This window comes from Setaria viridis, chromosome 4 (assembly GCF_005286985.2).
Source record: "Setaria viridis chromosome 4, Setaria_viridis_v4.0, whole genome shotgun sequence".
NCBI lineage: Eukaryota > Viridiplantae > Streptophyta > Magnoliopsida > Poales > Poaceae > Setaria > Setaria viridis.
In genome coordinates, this window is record NC_048266.2 from 4163767 (window position 1) to 4181302 (window position 17536).

The window sequence follows — 17536 nt, forward strand, 5'->3', positions numbered from 1 at the left end:
GCCCGAGCGCAGCCGCCGCCCGGGCACGCGCCAACAGCTGCTGCGCCCGCGCGCGATCCCCTCCAGAACGAACCCGTGCTCTCCCCTCAACAAACCAACAACTCGAACTCGAACCCGTGCGCCGCACGCCGCCGAGCGGGGCGCAACCCCAACACGCGAGGCCGGCCGAGGCCGGAACCGGAAGCCTCTCTCTTTCTCTCTCTGTCCTCCACCTCCTTTCCTCCTCCAGCAGCCGCAGGTCGCAATCATTGCCCTCCCCCGCCAGAAGCCCACCTCACCCCCCACCCCACACCGCAAGCGAAAAGAAGGCTAGCAACTCCGCAGCAAAAGCAACCGCGAAAGCGAGCGCTGCGCTTCGGCCGGCGGGCGGGGATGGCGCGCGGGCTGCGCGGCGTCCGGGACGACCTCTCGGAGCTGGGGCGCCACCTCCTCGACATCGCCTGTTTCCTGCACCCGCTCCTCAACCCGGCCCACACCGACTCCCCGCCGGCAACCCCCACGGGGCCCCGCCGCGCCGCGCGCCGCTCCCCGTCGCCGCACCCCGCCGCGGCCCCGCCGTCCCCGTCGCTCCTCGCCGGCATCCTCTCCGACCTCGCCGAGATCGGCGGCTCCCTCCGCGGCGGCTTCTCCCGCGCCGCGACCGCCCCCGCGCCCCAGCCCGACCACCTCCCCGCCTCCGCCGCCGCCGAGTCCCTGCAGGGTTCGGCCTCCCCGCCGGCTTCCCCACCTCCACCTGCTACTGCTGCCGCCGCCGCCGCCTCGCAGGTACCCGATGATGTCGTGGGAGCAGCGCGCGCCCTCGCGGCGCGGCCCGAGGCGTGGATCGACTTCCCCGTGCTTGCCCTCGACGAAAGTAATTGATCTCTTCCCGATTGTGATACACGATTACTAGCTCCGCAAGTAACGCCATCTGCTTACGCAAATTGCACCTGTGATGTGGTTGCTTCGGGTGGTTTTCCTCGAGTAGGTTTAGAGGTTGCTGGATAAGTTGTTAATAGATTCTAGTGGAACTGAGAGGTGATGTAACTAGCTTAGGACTTCAACTAGGGCTATGGAGCCAGGAGATTGCTGCCGCAAAAGTATGCACCATGGGATAATGTTGCGTGAGCGTTAATGAACTTTGGGCTGTTTGATTGATGAGAGTATTGGTGGATGGGATGATCAGAATCTGAGAGAATGAATCGATCTAGCCTAGGTGATTTTCGATGTTCTGGATTTAGATTTTGGGGTTTTACAGCTGCTTTCCTTTTTTGCTCATAACTTAGATTGACTGTTAAGTTGCTTGGATAAGCTGGAAACAAATGGATAAAGTCTTATGGTGTGTAATATGCTTGGGTGTTGGGTGTTGGGTGTTTTGTCTTCTATGCTGTTTAGTACAGGTGTACAAAAGGTCTCAATGTCTCATGAAGTCATTATTTTATTTTGTACTTTTGTTCCATGTGGTATTAATGATTAATTGATTATGGATTGACTTTTTCTTATTAAATATAAGTCTTAGTATTAATTGAATACATTATCATGAATTTTTAGATTACTTTACTGTTTAACAGCTGTCGCTACTATATTTAGTAAATTGTTTAATGTTTACTTATAAATGGTAAAGATATCTTTTTTTTGTTTAATAGTAAATTGTTTAATTTCTGAAGAATGCAGGCTTATTACCGTGAGTTGTTTTACTCAGCTTCCTTTTGGGAGAATCATTTGTGACTGTTCTTTTTCTGTGCTATGAATTTTAATTGGTCTTTCAGTGCAATAACAATGTGTTTTATACTGTTTGCAGATTCTATAATCTCTGATATTCAAAGAGATCATTTGGAATCCATTGAAAAGCTCGTTCCAGATTTAGCATCTCTTAGGACTAGGCTCTGTCCTTCTTACATGGATGAAGATATATTCTGGAAGGTATACTTTAGGCTGCTTGAGTCAAACATAAATGAGCATAGTTCGGAGGTATGTTGGGACATCCACTTTCCATATATTGTTCTCTACTAGCACACTTTTGACTTTATTACACATTTTCTATGCTAGTTTTAGTTACATCAATTTCTGGTTTTGAACTGAGATGAAATTGCAGCATGGCCTTTCGCAAATGGAGCTGTATGCTAGATTAGTTTTGTTTCCCTTTTCAGTTGATCCAATACTAGGCACATGCTTCTACTATTATTATGGAAGGCTATACTCCCACATAAGTTAAAAAATGATATGCTTCCTCTTTTTAAGAAAAACACAGAAGGCTCCTATTCAGGAAGCCAAAATTAATAGAGAGTGTCATTCGCACCCCATCATTTTTTCTGTTCAAACTAGGGATATTATCACCTAATTCTGTTTACTTGCAAACTGTATTCCTGTCTTCACAACTCACAAATCACCATATGTAGCAGAGACTGTAATTCTCAAAGCATACAAAGGTTGAGCTGTTATTGTCTATACAATTGAGCTTCTAGTTTGGCTGCAAATGTTTAAGCATATAGCCATATAGGAGCATTGCTGACCTGACTTTATATAACTGTTGGTGTGATGTATTTTGCGCTAGACTTAATTTTTTTATGTGTTCTGGGACTAACATAAATAATGTCAGTCATATCAAACTGACAATCGGTGTGATCTATTGTCATAGCTCAGCAAATACTAGGATTCACTCTGATAGGCAAATTAAAACAGTAGACAGTAACAACAAGTTCATAGATCATATATATAATTTGGACAATAGCAGGCTGGAGGAACAGACATGGATAATGTATGCTGCAAAGATTCATCGTTATACAGATGGGAAGTGTATATCACATAGTGGCCACTCCAATGTCCAATATAAACTTTGCTTTGGTTATATCAGATAAAAATGTATTATTGCAGGACGAAAGTGGATCAAATCTCAGAGTTCATATTTTGCAGTGTCTTTTTAGCATGAATTTAAAGATCTTACATCTTCAATTAGTACTAAGATGTCAGAACTCAACAGAAGTGAAATGAACTCCATATAGATTACATGTATTAATGTAATAGCCTGCTAGAGTGAACCAATTTTCCATGCATACCATATTTAAATCTGGATATGGTAGTCTTTGGTACTATATGGGACCGTGTGTTGCAACTTGCATTTTGTCAGACTTGTAAAGTGGTTTTTGCAAGAGTCCGTTACTGTTGTTGGATTTGGTGATCTGGTAAGTTGCATAGCACACATTTCACCAATAGTAACTAGATCTTTTACTGGTATTGCTGCTTGCGGGCATTGTAATGTTCATTTCAATGAATTCTTTTTAGCCAGCACACATAATGTTTCCATAATGTTGATAGCTGTGCTTGTGTATTAGTGGATCTCTTGTTCATCTTATTCAATATTTTTACTGTCTCCTGGAGGCATTCTTCCCATTTTTTGCCTAAGTTCAGACTGAGGCGCTAAAAGATAGTATGAATTTTTGTCATAAGTGCATCTTTTAAGCTTATTCAAAAAGCAGCATCTCTGATGAAACCCTACCCATTGGTTAATCTAGTTATGGATATGGTTAAGATATGAGATTATATTGTTTAGTCATCTTTTGAATTCTACATGCAGGAAGACAACCGAAGCGTGCCAAACTCTGCACGCCACGTCAATGAGATAGAGTCAGATTCTCCGCCTCATGTCTGTGAGATAGAAAGTGTGAAAAGCAACCAAGAAGGCTATCAATCCTCAGATGGCCAGGCTTTGCCCAAGACAAGATCCGAGCGAAGCATTGACCAATGGGTATTCGCAAAGTCAAAATCTGAGGAAAGCATGGATCAGTGGTCCGAAATACCTTCAGACGTAGAATCTTTCAGAGAAGGTAAAAGATACCTTAGCAGCGAGGAGCTGAGTGACGTTGATAGTGCCAATGTTGTCGTCATGGACAAATACATGGACTCACTCCTATCCGATAGGAGGAACCTACCGTACGCTAGCTCCTCGGTCCGCCGGGATTCAGTCAGACGAAAACCTGCTTCGTCCACTGACTACAGCCACCGGCCTCCACAGCCAACTCCGCCTGCATCACTGTCGAAGAAGGAATCATGGGACGTCATCGAGGATTCGGAGTTTGATATACTTGACAGTTAGTAGTGGAGATCGTTGTGATCTCTGGGCTGTTCGTCCTATATTTTCTTCCTTGTCATCCTACACTCCGCCTGGTCTGTAAATGTTAAGACGTTCAGGTGGTGTCAGTGATCGTGTTAAAGGATAATTACCAATATATCATAAGTGTGTGCATATCTCCCTTTGTACTTCGAGTGCGTCCTCTCAGCTCGCATGCTGTAAGCCTGTAACCTGAGAAAATTGTGATGAATCTCAAATCTTTCTGAAATCAGTTAGTTTCAACTTTCAAAATGGGGCTGGGATATTGGCCTACCGGCTGCAAAATATGTTGCACACCGAGTGTGGCTTGTTTAATTCTTCAGTGCAGAGAACGTAAAGCATGGGGCGAGTTGCTCGTTTTAGCTAGCTCCCTCTGCTGATCACGAGCCCACAACAAAGGTAACACGCGAAACAGCGAAATATTTTTGTATTCTCAACGAGATGAAGCTCAAGTTCACGAACATACTCATCTAGTCAAAAGCAGTAACAGCGTGCAAAATTCAACTGCTACCGAACGAAACATTTGGTTCCAAAAACTGCAGATCACCATGCCAAAGAGAGGACCCAAAAGAGGGGCAATTCCTGCCGTCTAGCCTGCGACCGATCCCCAGCGTCGCCTACCGGAAGCCACCAGGGGGCACGGAGAGCCGAGCCGGGTCGATGTCAGGGCGGAGCCCGAGCGCGACGCGCTTCATGTCCTCCATGCCGCGCTCGTACCCCATGAGCGCCTCCTCCACCAGCCGGCGCTCGTGCTCCCCGGAGCCCAGGAACTCCTGCACCGCCGCTGCCTTGGCGCTCTCCACCTCCGCTGCCGCCGCCTTCTTCACCTCGGCGAGCTCCGCCTTCGCTTTCTCCAGCTCTTCCTGTAGCTTCAGCGCCTGCCCCAACGAGGCCGTCACGTAGTTCGCCGCCTGCATTGCAGAACGCCCACGCCACACCATCAGTAACGTACGTGCACTGTGCACACGCCGTGGCCGCGACTTGGAGTGGAGGATCAGACCTGGAGAGTCGCGACGTAGCCCGACGCGATGACGTTGAAGGGGTTCGCCACAAGGAACGCGCGCTCACGCGCCGGCGTGACGATGCCCTGCAAGAGCTGCCGCGCCGCCTCCCAGTCGACCGTGTCGCCGTCGTGCCTGTCCGGCGCGTGCTGCAGCGGCTTCCGGTCCCGGCGCGTGGAGAAGCCTGGCGCGGCAGACGCAAACCCTGGAGGACCGGCACCGCACAGCCCCTCCTTCGCGTTGTCCTCAGCCAGCTTCCTCTTCTTCCCGATCGACGGCGCCCAGTCCGGCGCGTCGCTGCCGCCGGGCTCGCTCTTCACGGCCACCTTCGGCGCCGCCGCGGCCGCCTTCTCAGCCCGCATGTTCTGCATCATGGCATAGGTTGACGGATCCATGCCTATCACAATGTGACACAACAGTAAGAAATTTGCTTTGTAAACCAACCGGAGTCAAGCATGTTGTTCGATATTTTACCTTTGGCACCAGCAGTAGCATGACGGGGAGACGAAGGTGGAGGCGGTTTTGGTGCGCCAGGGATCGTCGTTCCCGCGGCGAAATTTCCCTCGCTGACGTAAGTCCGGACGTCAATCGCGGCGGTGCCGCGCACGCGCAGCAGCTCCTCCACCATTCGCTTCTCCTCGCTGGTGAGCACCGGATCGGCAGTGGATTTCTTGGTCGGCTCGCCCCAGAGCACGGGGCACGGCCACGGCGCCGACGACGACTTGAGGAAGAAAAAACCCTCTTTCCACCCCTTGATGGAATCCGGCAGGCCCGTGAAGAGCGCAACGGCGGTGTCCCTCCCCGCAAAATAGTACTGGCCCTTGACCTTCGTCACGCGCAGCGAGAAGAAGTGCCGGAACACGGCGACCGGCGGCGGGCGCACGCCGGCGGAGCGGGAGAGCGCGACGAAGGCCGCCATGACGCGCCAGCAATTGGGCGCGAGCTGGCTCGGCGCGACGCCGAAGTGCGAGAGCACCTCGCCGAAGAAGGGGTGCAGCGGGACGCGCATCCCGGCCTCCAGCGCGTCCGCGTAAACGCAGACGGCGCCCGCTGGCGGCGGCGAGCACGCGCGCCGGCCGCCGGAGAGGAGCGGGGCGAACTCCCTCGTGTCGACGCCGTGCTTCTTGCAGAGGGCGTCGAGCGCCTTCTGGCTCCGGAAGGACGAGGCGATGCGCTCGGCGGCGGGCCACGAGGGCGCGCTCCCGCCGCCGCCGACGCCGTCGTCGCCGCTATCGCTGGTGTCGACGGCGGTGGCGTCCGGGGCGCGCGCGGGGATGTTGTCGATGATTTGGACGGAGGACGAGGAGGAGTGGGCGGTGGTGGAGGAGGAAGGCATAGCGTGGGTGATGGGGCGGCGGACGGTGGGACGCTTCGTCTTCTCGTGCAAAGGAAGCATCATCGCAAATAGATTTGCGGTCAAGCTGCTGCAGGAAGGAAAAGCGGAGGGCAGTGGTCCCGATTCTCCAGGCGGGACGCGACTGCGTGAGACTGGCGTGCATGCGTTGTGCGTCAGCTTGTGGAGTCCAATGCAACACGGATCGCCGGACTTCCCTCAATTTATTTGAAGCCTCAATTTATTTTTCAGTCTTTGGATTGTTATTAAAATTGAAAATTTGATAACTGAGATCGAAAATTTGATAATTCAACCTGCTATCCCACTCATCTCTCCTCTGAATGATCTTGAAGTAATCAATATTTCTACCCCCACCGTATCTTTTTCTATAAAACTTCTATTGAAACTCGTATTAGGCCACCTTCAGTGTACGGTTTCATCGCATTGTTACCAAGACTGTTGTATCATCTTTTCAATGATACTCCCTCCGTCCGTAAAGAATATTCTTTTAGAAAATTTCGGACACAATAATACCTAATAATTATCTGTTTAGTTTTCTGAATCCTAAATTTATGCACATGCATTGAGAGAAATAACATCAATTGAGCATTTCATTTAATTGGCTCTACACACTTCTCCGTATACGTTTTTATTGGTGTGGATATTACTTTAATTAGATAAGGTTTACTTGAAGGTAAAAAAAGTCACTCTTTGTGGGATAAATTTTAGACTCTAAATGGACACTCTTTGCGGGACGGTGGGAGTACGAAACTATCACTCTTATTGCACAGTTTCATAGAGAGCATGCAACATTTAATTTTTGCATAAAGTTATGATATCTAAGTGTATAATAAAACCTATGTGCCAAAAAAATCAAAACGACCTGCAACTTAAAAGTAAAATTTGCAACTTAAAAGTAAAATCTTGTGAGCACATACTCAATGTTTACCCGACGAGCTACAACTCGTGTGCCCGCATCCAACTAGATGAAGGGCCTGCGCTTATTTCCCGTTTATTGGTGGAAATAAGCCATAAGCCCACCCAAACGCCTTGCTTATTTCCCGCTTACCACCCAAGTCGCTTCTCCCACAATCCAGAATACAACTAGCGCTCCGCTTTTCCTCCACGCGGTCTTAGAGGTGCTTCTTGCGCAAGCGAGCTAATTTTCCCCGATACCCCTCACCCCCGCGACATCTTGATCCCGCGCCCGCCGCCAGCTCCGTCCGTCCACCGCCAGCCCCTTCCGCCATCCTCCAACGAGCTCCGTCCGCCGCTCGGCGCCCTCCACCAGCTCCCTTCCCGCACCCGCCACCGGCTCCATCCGCCGCCAGACCCGTCCGCCGCCCGGCGCCCTCCACCGGCCCCCCATCCCGCACCTGCTGCCAGCCCGTCCACCGCCCGACGCCCTCCACCGGTCCCCATCCCGCACCCGCCGCCAGCTCCGTCCTCCTGCCACCCGTCAGCCATTTTCCCCAAGAAGACCACCCACACTGCCGCAGCCCCGACAAGCCCCCTCCGTGGCCGCCCACTCCGCCGTAGCCCCGGCAGGCCCCCTCTACGGCCGTCCCATGCCACCACATGCGCTGGTTCGCAAGGAAGACCTTGCGGCAAGCAGGAAGAAGATAAACCTAAAAAAATTAAAGGAAAAGAAAAAAATTAGTGGATGTCATTAGAATTCACTTATTATCAGTCTAAAATGAACTATATTATCAGCCTAAAATAAGTGGATGATATTAGAATTATTATCTTCTCCTTGTATTCACAACAAAAATGAGCAATTATCAGCCTCAGGGGGCATTTAGGTCATTTTATCAGTTAGGACAGACAATTGACACATAATAATCAGGATTGTCAAACACCTAGCTTATTTAGACAGCAGCCTTATCAGATAAGCCTGCTTGCCAGATAAGCGAGTTCCAGAAAAACATATACAAACAGAGCTGAAGTTGGCATTGAAGCTCACCAAGTAACACTTAGACCCCTTTTGGTAAAACTTTGTTGGCTTTAGCTCCACCTACTGTAGCACTATTGTAGTGCTACTGTATTAAGGAGGAGCCGTAGCCGGGGGAGCTACTTTGGCCCCATTTGGGAGGGCTCCAGCTCCGGCTCTGGTGCTGACTTTTGCTGAAGCCCTACCAAAGGGTTGGGTGGAAAACGGCTCCAGGAGAGAAGCCCCTAAAATCCCGGTGACTAGAGCCGTTCGGTGGGGAGGGAGCCAAAAAAATTGGCTCCCCACGGCTCCTCACATCGGTGAACATGGTTGCCCTTCGGTGGGGCCCGCGAGGATGCCGAAGACCTGCCCCTTGGGTGTGGCGGGGCTGGTGGACGTCGGCGGCATGGGGGACTTGTGGACAGCGGCGGCGGCATTGCAGGCACAAGGGAGCCGGAGAAGAGGGAGAGGCAGCGACGTAGGCGTGGGGGAGCTGGAGGACGGCGACGGGGCTGGAGGACGCCGGCGGCGGCACAGGCACAGGGGATGGAGAAGAGTGAGAGGTGGCGGCGTGAGCGCGGGGGTACTGGAGGATGGCGGTGGGCTGGAAGACGGTGGCGGCACGAGCGTGGGGGCTGAAGGATAGTTGAGGGAGGGGGCCTTGAGGGTGATGAATGGACAAGGAAGATAGAGAAGGAGAGGAAAGAGAGGAAAGAAATAATGGAAAGAAAAGAGAATTTACGAAACGTTTTTTCTAAGTGGACAAGCTGAAACTAAAAAACCTACTTTATTAGAGAAGCCATAACCACACCCACAGCTGGAGCCCTGCCAAAAGACTCCTCTAGCTTCTCTTTGGCCGTTCAGTTGGGTCTCGATTTTTACATTCCGACTCCATGCTACAGTGGTGCTGGCTTCTCCTTTGACGTTCAGTTGGATCTTGATTTACGTTCCGACTCCTTGGTACAGTGGCGAACGTGTTACACAGTACTGCTACCGTACTTCGACGGAAGAGCCGGAGCTGAATGAAGCTCGGCCAAAGGGACTTTACTCCATGCGCTGAGAAAAAATAATGTCAAATATTGAAACGAACTTCTGCATCCATATTTCATGCAAATGCTTGACGGCAAGTCTTTTCAGGCTTTACAGCGTAGCCCCTAGCTTCCTAGCTAGACTTTGCAGTGAGAAATCACGTCACGCGTTTTCTTCTTCTGGTTACAAGATAAACAAATACTCTAGTCCCTAAGGAATTACTATAAAAGACTGACCTTGAACAGTTGTACTCCTAGTTAATGCTCCGTGACTTCCTTCCCCCACCCCACCCTCCCCGGTACTCGCCCCGCCGCCCTTAGAGCAAGTATAATAAGGGGCTGTAAGCTGGCTGAATGCTGACATGGAGGAGAGAGAAGATGTGAGAGAGGAGAAGCGGGTTATAAGCTTACAGCCGACTGGGGCACAGGAACCAAGAAACTTTGTGAGAATAACTTATGGGCCATGTATTAATGGTGAAGAGCTAACCATTGTACGAGTGGGCTACGAAAAGGCTGAGAGAAACCTTGCAGCCCGCTTGCTAGCTGCGTTATTAAACTTGCTCTTAGCCACCCGCCCGCCGCCGCTCCCGCCCGTCGGAGGGCCCCGCAAGGCCGCGCGCGGGGAGGCGCAGGGACGCGACGCGGTCGACGGCATCGCAGGACACGTCGTTCTTGGCGCAGCACGCTGCAGCGGCGGGGGAGGAGGAGGAGGAAGGGAACTACGCGGCGGCGGTTCAACTCATTTAGGGGCGTTTGATATCAAGAGCTAAACTTTAATCCTGTCACAGCGGATATTCAAATATTAATTAGGAGGACTAAACATAAGCTAATTACAAAACTAATTGCAGAACTCCTAGGCTAAATCGCAAGACGAATCTATTAAACCTAATTAATCCATCATTAGTGAATGGTTACTGTAGCACCACATTGTCAAATCATGGACTAATTAGGCTTAATAGATTCGTCTCGCGATTTAGCCTAGAGGTTGTGTAATTAGTTTTATAATTAGTCTAGGTTTAATACTCCTAATTAGTGTCCAAACATTCGATGTGACGGGGACTAAAATTTAGCCCCCTCCTCTCAAACACCCCTTTAATACCCTTTAGTCACTAGAACCAAACAAGGGGATGAAATTTTAGTCAGGGACTCAGGGGGACTAAAATTTAGTTTAGTCCCTAAAGAAACTAGGGGGTGTTTGGATCCCCAAGCTAAACTTTAGTCCCTGTCATATTGAATGTTTAGATACTAATTAAAAATATTAAACATAGACTATTTACAAAACCCATTGTACATATGGAGGCTAAACGGCGAGACGAATCTATTAAGCCTAATTAGTCCATGATTTGACAATGTGCTGCTACAGTAACTATTTGCTAATGATGGATTAATTAGGCTTAATAAATTCGTCTCGTCGTTTATCTTCTATCTGTGTACTTATAATTACTCCTCCTAATTAGTCTCCGAATACTCGATGTGACACGGACTAAACTTTAGCTTCAGGATCAAACACCCCTAAACACCCCTAGACATGCCCTTAGCAGATCATTGTGAAATTCTTTATTTGATTTTTAGCGAGAAAAATCTAAAGAGTTTCTCTCAAAGTCTTGGGCCTTGCAAAGAAAGCGCCTAGAGAATCCAAGAGGCAACTGGATCAGGGAGGGAGTCCAGACGAGTAGTCCTCAATCGTCACCGGCTTCTCTTCTTCCGGCTGCTGCCGCCCGCTGCCTCCCTACTCGAGCTCACTCATGCTTCTGCTGTTCTGCGCCACACCAAGACACAGGTGCGCGATGCCTTCCTCTCCTTCATCGTCGTCCTCCTCGTCCTCCCTCTACATCATCGGCGCCTCCTTGCCCCTCCGTGTCGATCCCATCCGCGCGCGCGCCCCGGACGCCGCCCTCGACGGCGGCGACACCGACGACGACGCCAGCGGCGGCGGCGCGCTCTCGAGGCCCGTGGCCGAGCGCTTCGCGTCCTCCTTCAGGACCCAGGAGTCCCTCGACGCCCTGTGCAGGAAGTACGGCGTCCCGGGGGAGTTCTCGGCGATCCTCCCCGCCGGCCACCACCGCGCGTGCTCGCCGCCGCCCCCGGGGGCCGTGTGCGTGTACGCGCACGCGCTGGAGGCCGGGATGCGCGTCCCGCTCCACGGCTTCTTCTGCGAGGCGCTCGCACACTTCGGCGTCGCGCCGAGCCAGGTCGCTCCCAACGGGTGGCGCGTCATGGCCGCCTTCGTCGTCCTCTCCCACTTCGCCGGCGTGCCGCCGTCGCTCGCGGTGTTCCGGCACTTCTTCTCGCTGTGCGCGCACAAGCTCAGGGGGTGGTACTGGTTCCGGGGCAAGGACTCCGCCGGCGCGCTCTTCAAGGGATTGCCTCTTTCCCTGAAGGGGTGGAAGGAGGAGTTCTTCTTCCTCAGGTCGCCGACGCCGTGGCCGTGCCCCGTGAAGTGGGGCGAGCCGTCGAAGAACTCCACCGCCGAGCCGGTGCTTACCAGAGAGGAGAAGACCGTGGCTGCCAAGCTGCTGCGTGCTCACGGCGCGGCGGTCGATCTCAAGACGTATCTTTCCGAGAGCAATCTTGCCGCTGCAATGATCACTGGCTCACGGCCGCCGCCGCCGGCGGCGGCGGCGCCTTCTCCTCGTACTGCTAGTGCTAGTAGTGCTAAAGGTAAACCTCGAGCACTCCATGACGTGTGTTCGGTAACAGGCACTCCATGGCTTAGTGTTGTGGATACGTTCCAGGGATGGATCCATCGGTGTACGACATGATGATGAGTCTGCGGGCGGCGAAGGCGGCGCAGGCGTCGGGGGAGAAGGTGACCGTGAAGAGCGAGCCCGGCAGCGACACGCCGTTGTCCGGGAAGAAGAGGAAGCTGGCGGAGGACGCCACGAAGCAGGGGCCGTCTCGCCATGAGCCGGGCACGCCGCTTGACCATGCCCACGGCGGCTCGTTGTCCGGCACGCCTTCCCCGGCGCCGCCGGGCTTCTCCATCCAGAAGCCATCATCGAAGAGGAGCGTCCGTGAACATGATCCGGAGCCACGGCACGTGCCTGACTTACCTGACGACGGCGACACCGCCGGCTGGGAGGCCGCACGGCAGATGCTGCAGAGCATCGTCGCGCCGTCGCGGGAGCAGGCGTTCTCGGCGGCGAGGCCCTCCGATGTCATCCAATCAAGCTACGTCACAATGCTCCAGGTTCGTACAATACCGACTCGCTGCTCGTTTCCCCAAATCGTATCCCGTTCTAAGTTTGGTTGCTTTGTGATCGTGGGCAACCGGCGACGCGCGGCAGGCGGCGAACTGCGTGTCGTTCTCGCTGGGCTACGCGCTGGAGCTCGAGGAGAAGCTGGCGGCGCGGGAGCGCGAGGCGGAGGCGCTGCGGCGGGAGCTGGCGCAGGCGCAGGCGAAGGCCGAGCACGCTGAGGCGGAGAAGGCGAGCGCAGGGGAGGCGAGGAGCGCCGGGGCGGCGGCGGTGAAGGAGTACCTGGGGTCCACGGAGCACGTGCTCCGGCTGGCCGAGCACGCGCTGGCCGGGTACGAGCGCGGCATGGAGGACATGAAGCGCTCCGCGCTGCGCCGGTACCCGCACCTCGACCCGGAGCAGCTCGTCGTGCCGCCAGACGGCGGCGGACCGCGGTAGCGCGTGGCGTCGGGTTGATGCCGCCGGCGTGAAACCCTCTACTGATGTTCTTTTGCGAGGTGCTGTCAAGTGTCAACAATGCTCAGGTCGGATGGTTTGTTCGGCGTGCCGTTCGCTAATCGGCAACAATGCGCGCATGGGTAGATTAGATGGACCAGATGTTATCTAGGCAAAACATTGCAGCAGTGATCGGACCATATATTTTGGCTAATCTTAGTGGACTCCTATGTAGTGGCATTCTTTTTCATCGAATCCTGGATCTTACTCCTCGCTTTTCGAAGTTCGCTAGGTATCCTCAAGTCTAGTTTAACACTAATGCAAACGCATTACTCCATGAGTTCAATGGATTATGGCAAAACATTTTAGGATGATTGTATTTTTGTTTCATTGTGTTTCCTCGGTTGACGAATGCCCATCGTTTGGACCTGCTCCTCTGCAGTAGCTGTGACAGGTGGACCCGGTCCCACATGTCGGTTACCCAACGGCACTACTGAGGAACTGCTTCCATCATTTGAGCATGTGTTCCCTGCACTTCTCAGTCTCGGTATCCAAATATTATCATTGTTGATTTATATCACATATTTTGTTTGTATCATATCTTATAATCAAAGATATTTTAAATATAACTTATCATTTCGTATATTTGCAACGGTCAAACTTCAAAAGAAAAAGTTAGAGATGATAAATATTTCGAATCAAAGAGAGTGTCTTGCAACACCAACATCCGCCGAGCTCGCCACCATCGTGTGGATCTATCACGGTGCGGCTTTGCCCCGGCTCATGGCCAAAACCCGAACCCTCTCTCAACATCTTCAGTGGGGCGGCATCAATATCTACTGTAGTACACGGGGGATGAAAAAAAATTAAGATCACGCGTGGCATTGTGTAAATAAATCCGGCGAAAACCCCATCTATCTCGGAAGCGTGGCAGCGGCCGGCGAACGAGACGAGCCCGAGCAGGACCCCGACTCGGTTCTGGTCTTCTCGAAGCAAAGCAACGGCCGCCCCGTCATCGCCGAGCCAAACCCCAACGTATATTTTTTGCATTTTAGCTTCTTTTTCATAAGTATTTTACTTATGGACCCCAAACGAAAAGATTTTCTAAAATGAACCCTTTGTACGGCGCCGTGTCAATTGGCGTCATAAATACACGGTACGGCGCCATGTCAATTGACGCTGTCGTTAGCCACGCTGGCACCTATGTGGCGATACTACAAGTACGACGTGCATAGGCAGCATAGCCGCCACGGTGCCGCTGCCTCTGGCGCCGTTTCCTAGAGACCAGGTGCTGCTGTGAGGATCAAAAACACATGTCGTGTAACCTCTTTTTACCTTTTGTTTTAAATATATAATGAACTTCAACTTTCTCCAAACTTGATATATGTGTTGCATGATGTGTGTGTGTATATTCCATTTTGAACATTTGGGCAACAACATATATCGTGGTATACAATTTATTCATTTTCAAAAATGGCTATGCGTCACTTCACCTTAGTCAAGACGCTAGGATCGGGCCTGTTCGCTTCAGCTTATTCAACCGGCTTATCAGCCACCAAACAGTATTTTTCTCTCACAATAAATCAGCCGTTTCAGCTTTTCAGCCGGCTTATAAGCTAAAGCGAACAGCCCTCCCTTAGCCAAGCCAGAATTTCAAAGGAGAGGCCCTAGATTCGTCACATGCATTGCATGCTGAATGCTAATATGAAGTAACGAGCCAACGACAAGAAGCTTGGTGAAAATACGTGGTAATGCACTAATGCATGCAGTTGCTGTGTTCTAGTAGTATAGGCAGTTAAGCTTGAAGCAGATGACTTAGTGCAAATTAATCCAAGCATTAGTGTGATCTTATCTTGGTCTTTACTGGAAATTCGTTAGGGGTTAGCTGGCAGACTGATTCGTACTCAAGTTTTACCAAGGAGAATTCGGTTGCTCCTTTTTCTGAGTAGGATTTTATTTTTTAGAAGTCGTGAATTTTATAACTTTAGGGATCTTCACAGACTCCTGGTCGCATGAAGAGGTGGCCGAAATGATTTCAGCAGTACAAGGTCGCAGGCCCCTAGCACCCTTCTATGCCTTGTCGTGTTGTTTCTGACATTGGTATACGGATACCATCCGATTCTTACGTACATGTAGACTACTAGGACGGCCGGTGCGCTACGCCGCGCCTGTAAATGTAGCACGGCTGTTCTGCGTGGATGCGCTGTTGTCTGTTGTTGCAATTTCAAAAATTCAGTATGCTGTAGAGATCTGAGTAAGCATGGAGACATTTCGTTGTTATTAAAGAAACATACCAAAATATTGGTGGCACATTCCATAAATTCATATAAGTCATAACCCTGCCAGTACAGTGCTAAAAAAGGAACCTTTAGACAGGCTAGTGTGGAAATAGCTGTGTTTGTTTCACAACCAAAATATAAGTGTCTGACACATGAATATGAAATTCTAAACATAGCCATTGCATCGGCGTCCAAGTCATGGATGACCCGTGTAAATTGTACCTTTCCTGCAAGCAATGAATCAAAGTAAATCCAGAGAATGTAAATTTGGCAAAACCGTCATCAAACAACTAAGAACAGTGACACGATCAAGCGGTCAGTTTCTGAGGCTCTGGTCCAAATGAGCTGCTCAAAATGTAAAATAGAGAAGAGAGAGCAAACTTTAACCATTTGCACGAATAGATGCCACGGAATGCAGATTTGACAAAGAAAATGTACCTAATGACCAACAGATCTGAGCTGAGTAAGTGATGGCAAGTAAAACGGACCCTTACTAGCCTGTTGATTGCAAATGTGAATTTTAGCACAACAATAAAAAGTGTCAACTTGGCTCTTGGAAAGCACATAAGAAGCACATTTTCGCAAACTAATAAGAACACTTTCGTTTCGTGACGGTATAAATTGCAAGTGATAAGGTCAGATCCATCAAAAAGGTTGAGCAAGGAGTATATGATATGGTAAGACCAACATATCCAAAATTATATGTACCTGAATTGTCCTTGGCTTTAGAATATACATGTCATCTAAATTGACATCGGCAATGAGCATATAGAATGAAGTATGAGAAATAATGGGAATAAAAACTAAGGATACCTGCAGGGATAACTTCAATAGGTGAATGAGTGACTTGGAAGGAAAATTTGTAGAGCATTTCAAAACAACATGCGTATCCAAAATCATGTGTAGCTTGGCTTGAAAATAATGTCACCTAGATTGACATGGACAATGAGGATATGCAGTATGAAAGTAATGGGAATACAAACTAAAGGCAGTTGCAGGTATGACCTCAATAGGAGAACAACTGGCTTAGAACAAAAATTTGGTCTGCAGGAACATAGAACCAAACATATTAGGCATCAAAGGAAAGTTTCAAGGAAAAAAATCTATCTTTAGTATCCGTAAAAAAGGAGGTTGAACCTGATTTAAAATTTGGTCTGCAGGAACATAGAGCCAAACATATTAGGCATCAAAGGAAAGTTTCAAGGAAAAGATCTATCTGAGGTTGAACCTGATTTTTTCCTATTATCATGATGTTTGTAGATGTACAGATTCGCATTGCTGAGGGCCCAATCTCTGCAATGAAACAAAAAAAATCAGAAGTTAGAAGCAGAATGTTCAGGTAATAAAATCAGGTAAACGAATTAGCATGATGTAACAGTCTCAGTTGATGCTCGAAGCCTGATATCCAAATCATATACGCATCAGGAACAGCCCTAATCTTTTCAGCTGCAACCCCAAGCATGTTTACAGATGATAAATGGATTCACCATGATAAAGATCTGGGCACATATGCATGTTCAAGACATACGGCAGAATGGCATGTTGATCACTATCACTCTTAACACAAGACGACATAGTTTAGAAGTACAACCATATACTAAGAACTCTAGTGTCAGATGTGAATCGAAGGCCTCTTGATTATGTAGCTTCCAGTGTAACAAATAGCTATTCTAGCTTTGTCATTTGTGAGCTACAGCAGCAACTATACCTGCAGTCCCCTCTAAATCCAAGTTCTGAACAGAGCATGGCAAAGGAAACATGCAGGAGTAGATGTAGAATTATCCCTTTTACTTAAAATCTATTGTTACAAAACCTGTCCATGGTACTGTATTAGATTGCTCACCATCTTTTTGGTGGTCTAGAACAAACATAATCGAAGCAGCAACCTACCTATTAGAGCATCAGAACAACCAAATGGCTGCAGGTGTCTATTTTCATCCTGTTTTAGTTAGAGGTCTTGCCTCTAAATCTCCTAATTCGGTCACCCTCACGTAGGTAAACAATCAAGCATGCAGTTGAGCTATCAGAGCAATTGCATTGTATTTGTGATGTCAGATCCAACCTTAGGACAGGTATAAAACAAATGCAGATAATACAGTGGTTAAGAGGTTAAGAGGAGAGCCAGGGAACAGATTGGTAGAGAGGCCATGAGCTGGTGGACCGAGGAGGAATCACCTGCAAAGCTGGGAGGCAATGATGGTGCGGAGGATCCACGGCAGGGGGGGGGGGGGGGGGTGTCGAAGGAG

General features: G+C 50.0%; 3 protein-coding genes across 3 annotated transcripts; 2 read left to right on the forward strand and 1 right to left on the reverse strand.

Moving 5' to 3' along the window:
* The first annotated feature begins 173 nt into the window (after positions 1-173).
* Positions 174-4236, forward strand: LOC117852018 (uncharacterized). The gene is made up of 3 exons (XM_034733932.2): positions 174-853; positions 1781-1950; positions 3554-4236. The coding sequence occupies exons 1-3, from the start codon at positions 373-375 to the stop codon at positions 4070-4072; spliced, it is 1170 nt and encodes a 389-aa protein (XP_034589823.1). The 5' UTR covers positions 174-372; the 3' UTR covers positions 4073-4236.
* A 260-nt stretch (positions 4237-4496) lies between these two features.
* On the reverse strand, positions 4497-6788 carry LOC117852017 (uncharacterized). The gene is made up of 3 exons (XM_034733931.2): positions 5563-6788; positions 5088-5485; positions 4497-4998 (listed from the first exon to the last, which is right to left on the reverse strand). The coding sequence occupies exons 1-3, from the start codon at positions 6485-6487 to the stop codon at positions 4705-4707; spliced, it is 1617 nt and encodes a 538-aa protein (XP_034589822.2). The 5' UTR covers positions 6488-6788; the 3' UTR covers positions 4497-4704.
* Positions 6789-11166: 4378 nt separating this feature from the next.
* Positions 11167-13266, forward strand: LOC117852019 (uncharacterized). The gene is made up of 3 exons (XM_034733934.2): positions 11167-12040; positions 12115-12569; positions 12667-13266. The coding sequence occupies exons 1-3, from the start codon at positions 11167-11169 to the stop codon at positions 13012-13014; spliced, it is 1677 nt and encodes a 558-aa protein (XP_034589825.2). The 3' UTR covers positions 13015-13266.
* The last annotated feature ends 4270 nt before the right edge of the window (positions 13267-17536 follow it).

Bases quoted from the DNA above. Each gene is read 5' to 3' on its own strand.
- LOC117852019 (XM_034733934.2), top strand. From the start codon at position 11,167: ATGCCTTCCTCTCCTTCATCGTCGTCCTCCTCGTCCTCCCTCTACATC. The intron at 12,041-12,114 runs GTAAACCTCGAG...GATACGTTCCAG, and splicing joins TAGTGCTAGTAGTGCTAAAG to GGATGGATCCATCGGTGTAC. The intron at 12,570-12,666 runs GTTCGTACAATA...GACGCGCGGCAG, and splicing joins GCTACGTCACAATGCTCCAG to GCGGCGAACTGCGTGTCGTT.
- LOC117852017 (XM_034733931.2), bottom strand. From the start codon at position 6,487: ATGATGCTTCCTTTGCACGAGAAGACGAAGCGTCCCACCGTCCGCCGC. The intron at 5,486-5,562 runs GTAAAATATCGA...ACATTGTGATAG, and splicing joins TGCTACTGCTGGTGCCAAAG to GCATGGATCCGTCAACCTAT. The intron at 4,999-5,087 runs GTCTGATCCTCC...TCTGCAATGCAG, and splicing joins GCTACGTCGCGACTCTCCAG to GCGGCGAACTACGTGACGGC.
- LOC117852018 (XM_034733932.2), top strand. From the start codon at position 373: ATGGCGCGCGGGCTGCGCGGCGTCCGGGACGACCTCTCGGAGCTGGGG. The intron at 854-1,780 runs GTAATTGATCTC...TACTGTTTGCAG, and splicing joins CGTGCTTGCCCTCGACGAAA to ATTCTATAATCTCTGATATT. The intron at 1,951-3,553 runs GTATGTTGGGAC...TTCTACATGCAG, and splicing joins TAAATGAGCATAGTTCGGAG to GAAGACAACCGAAGCGTGCC.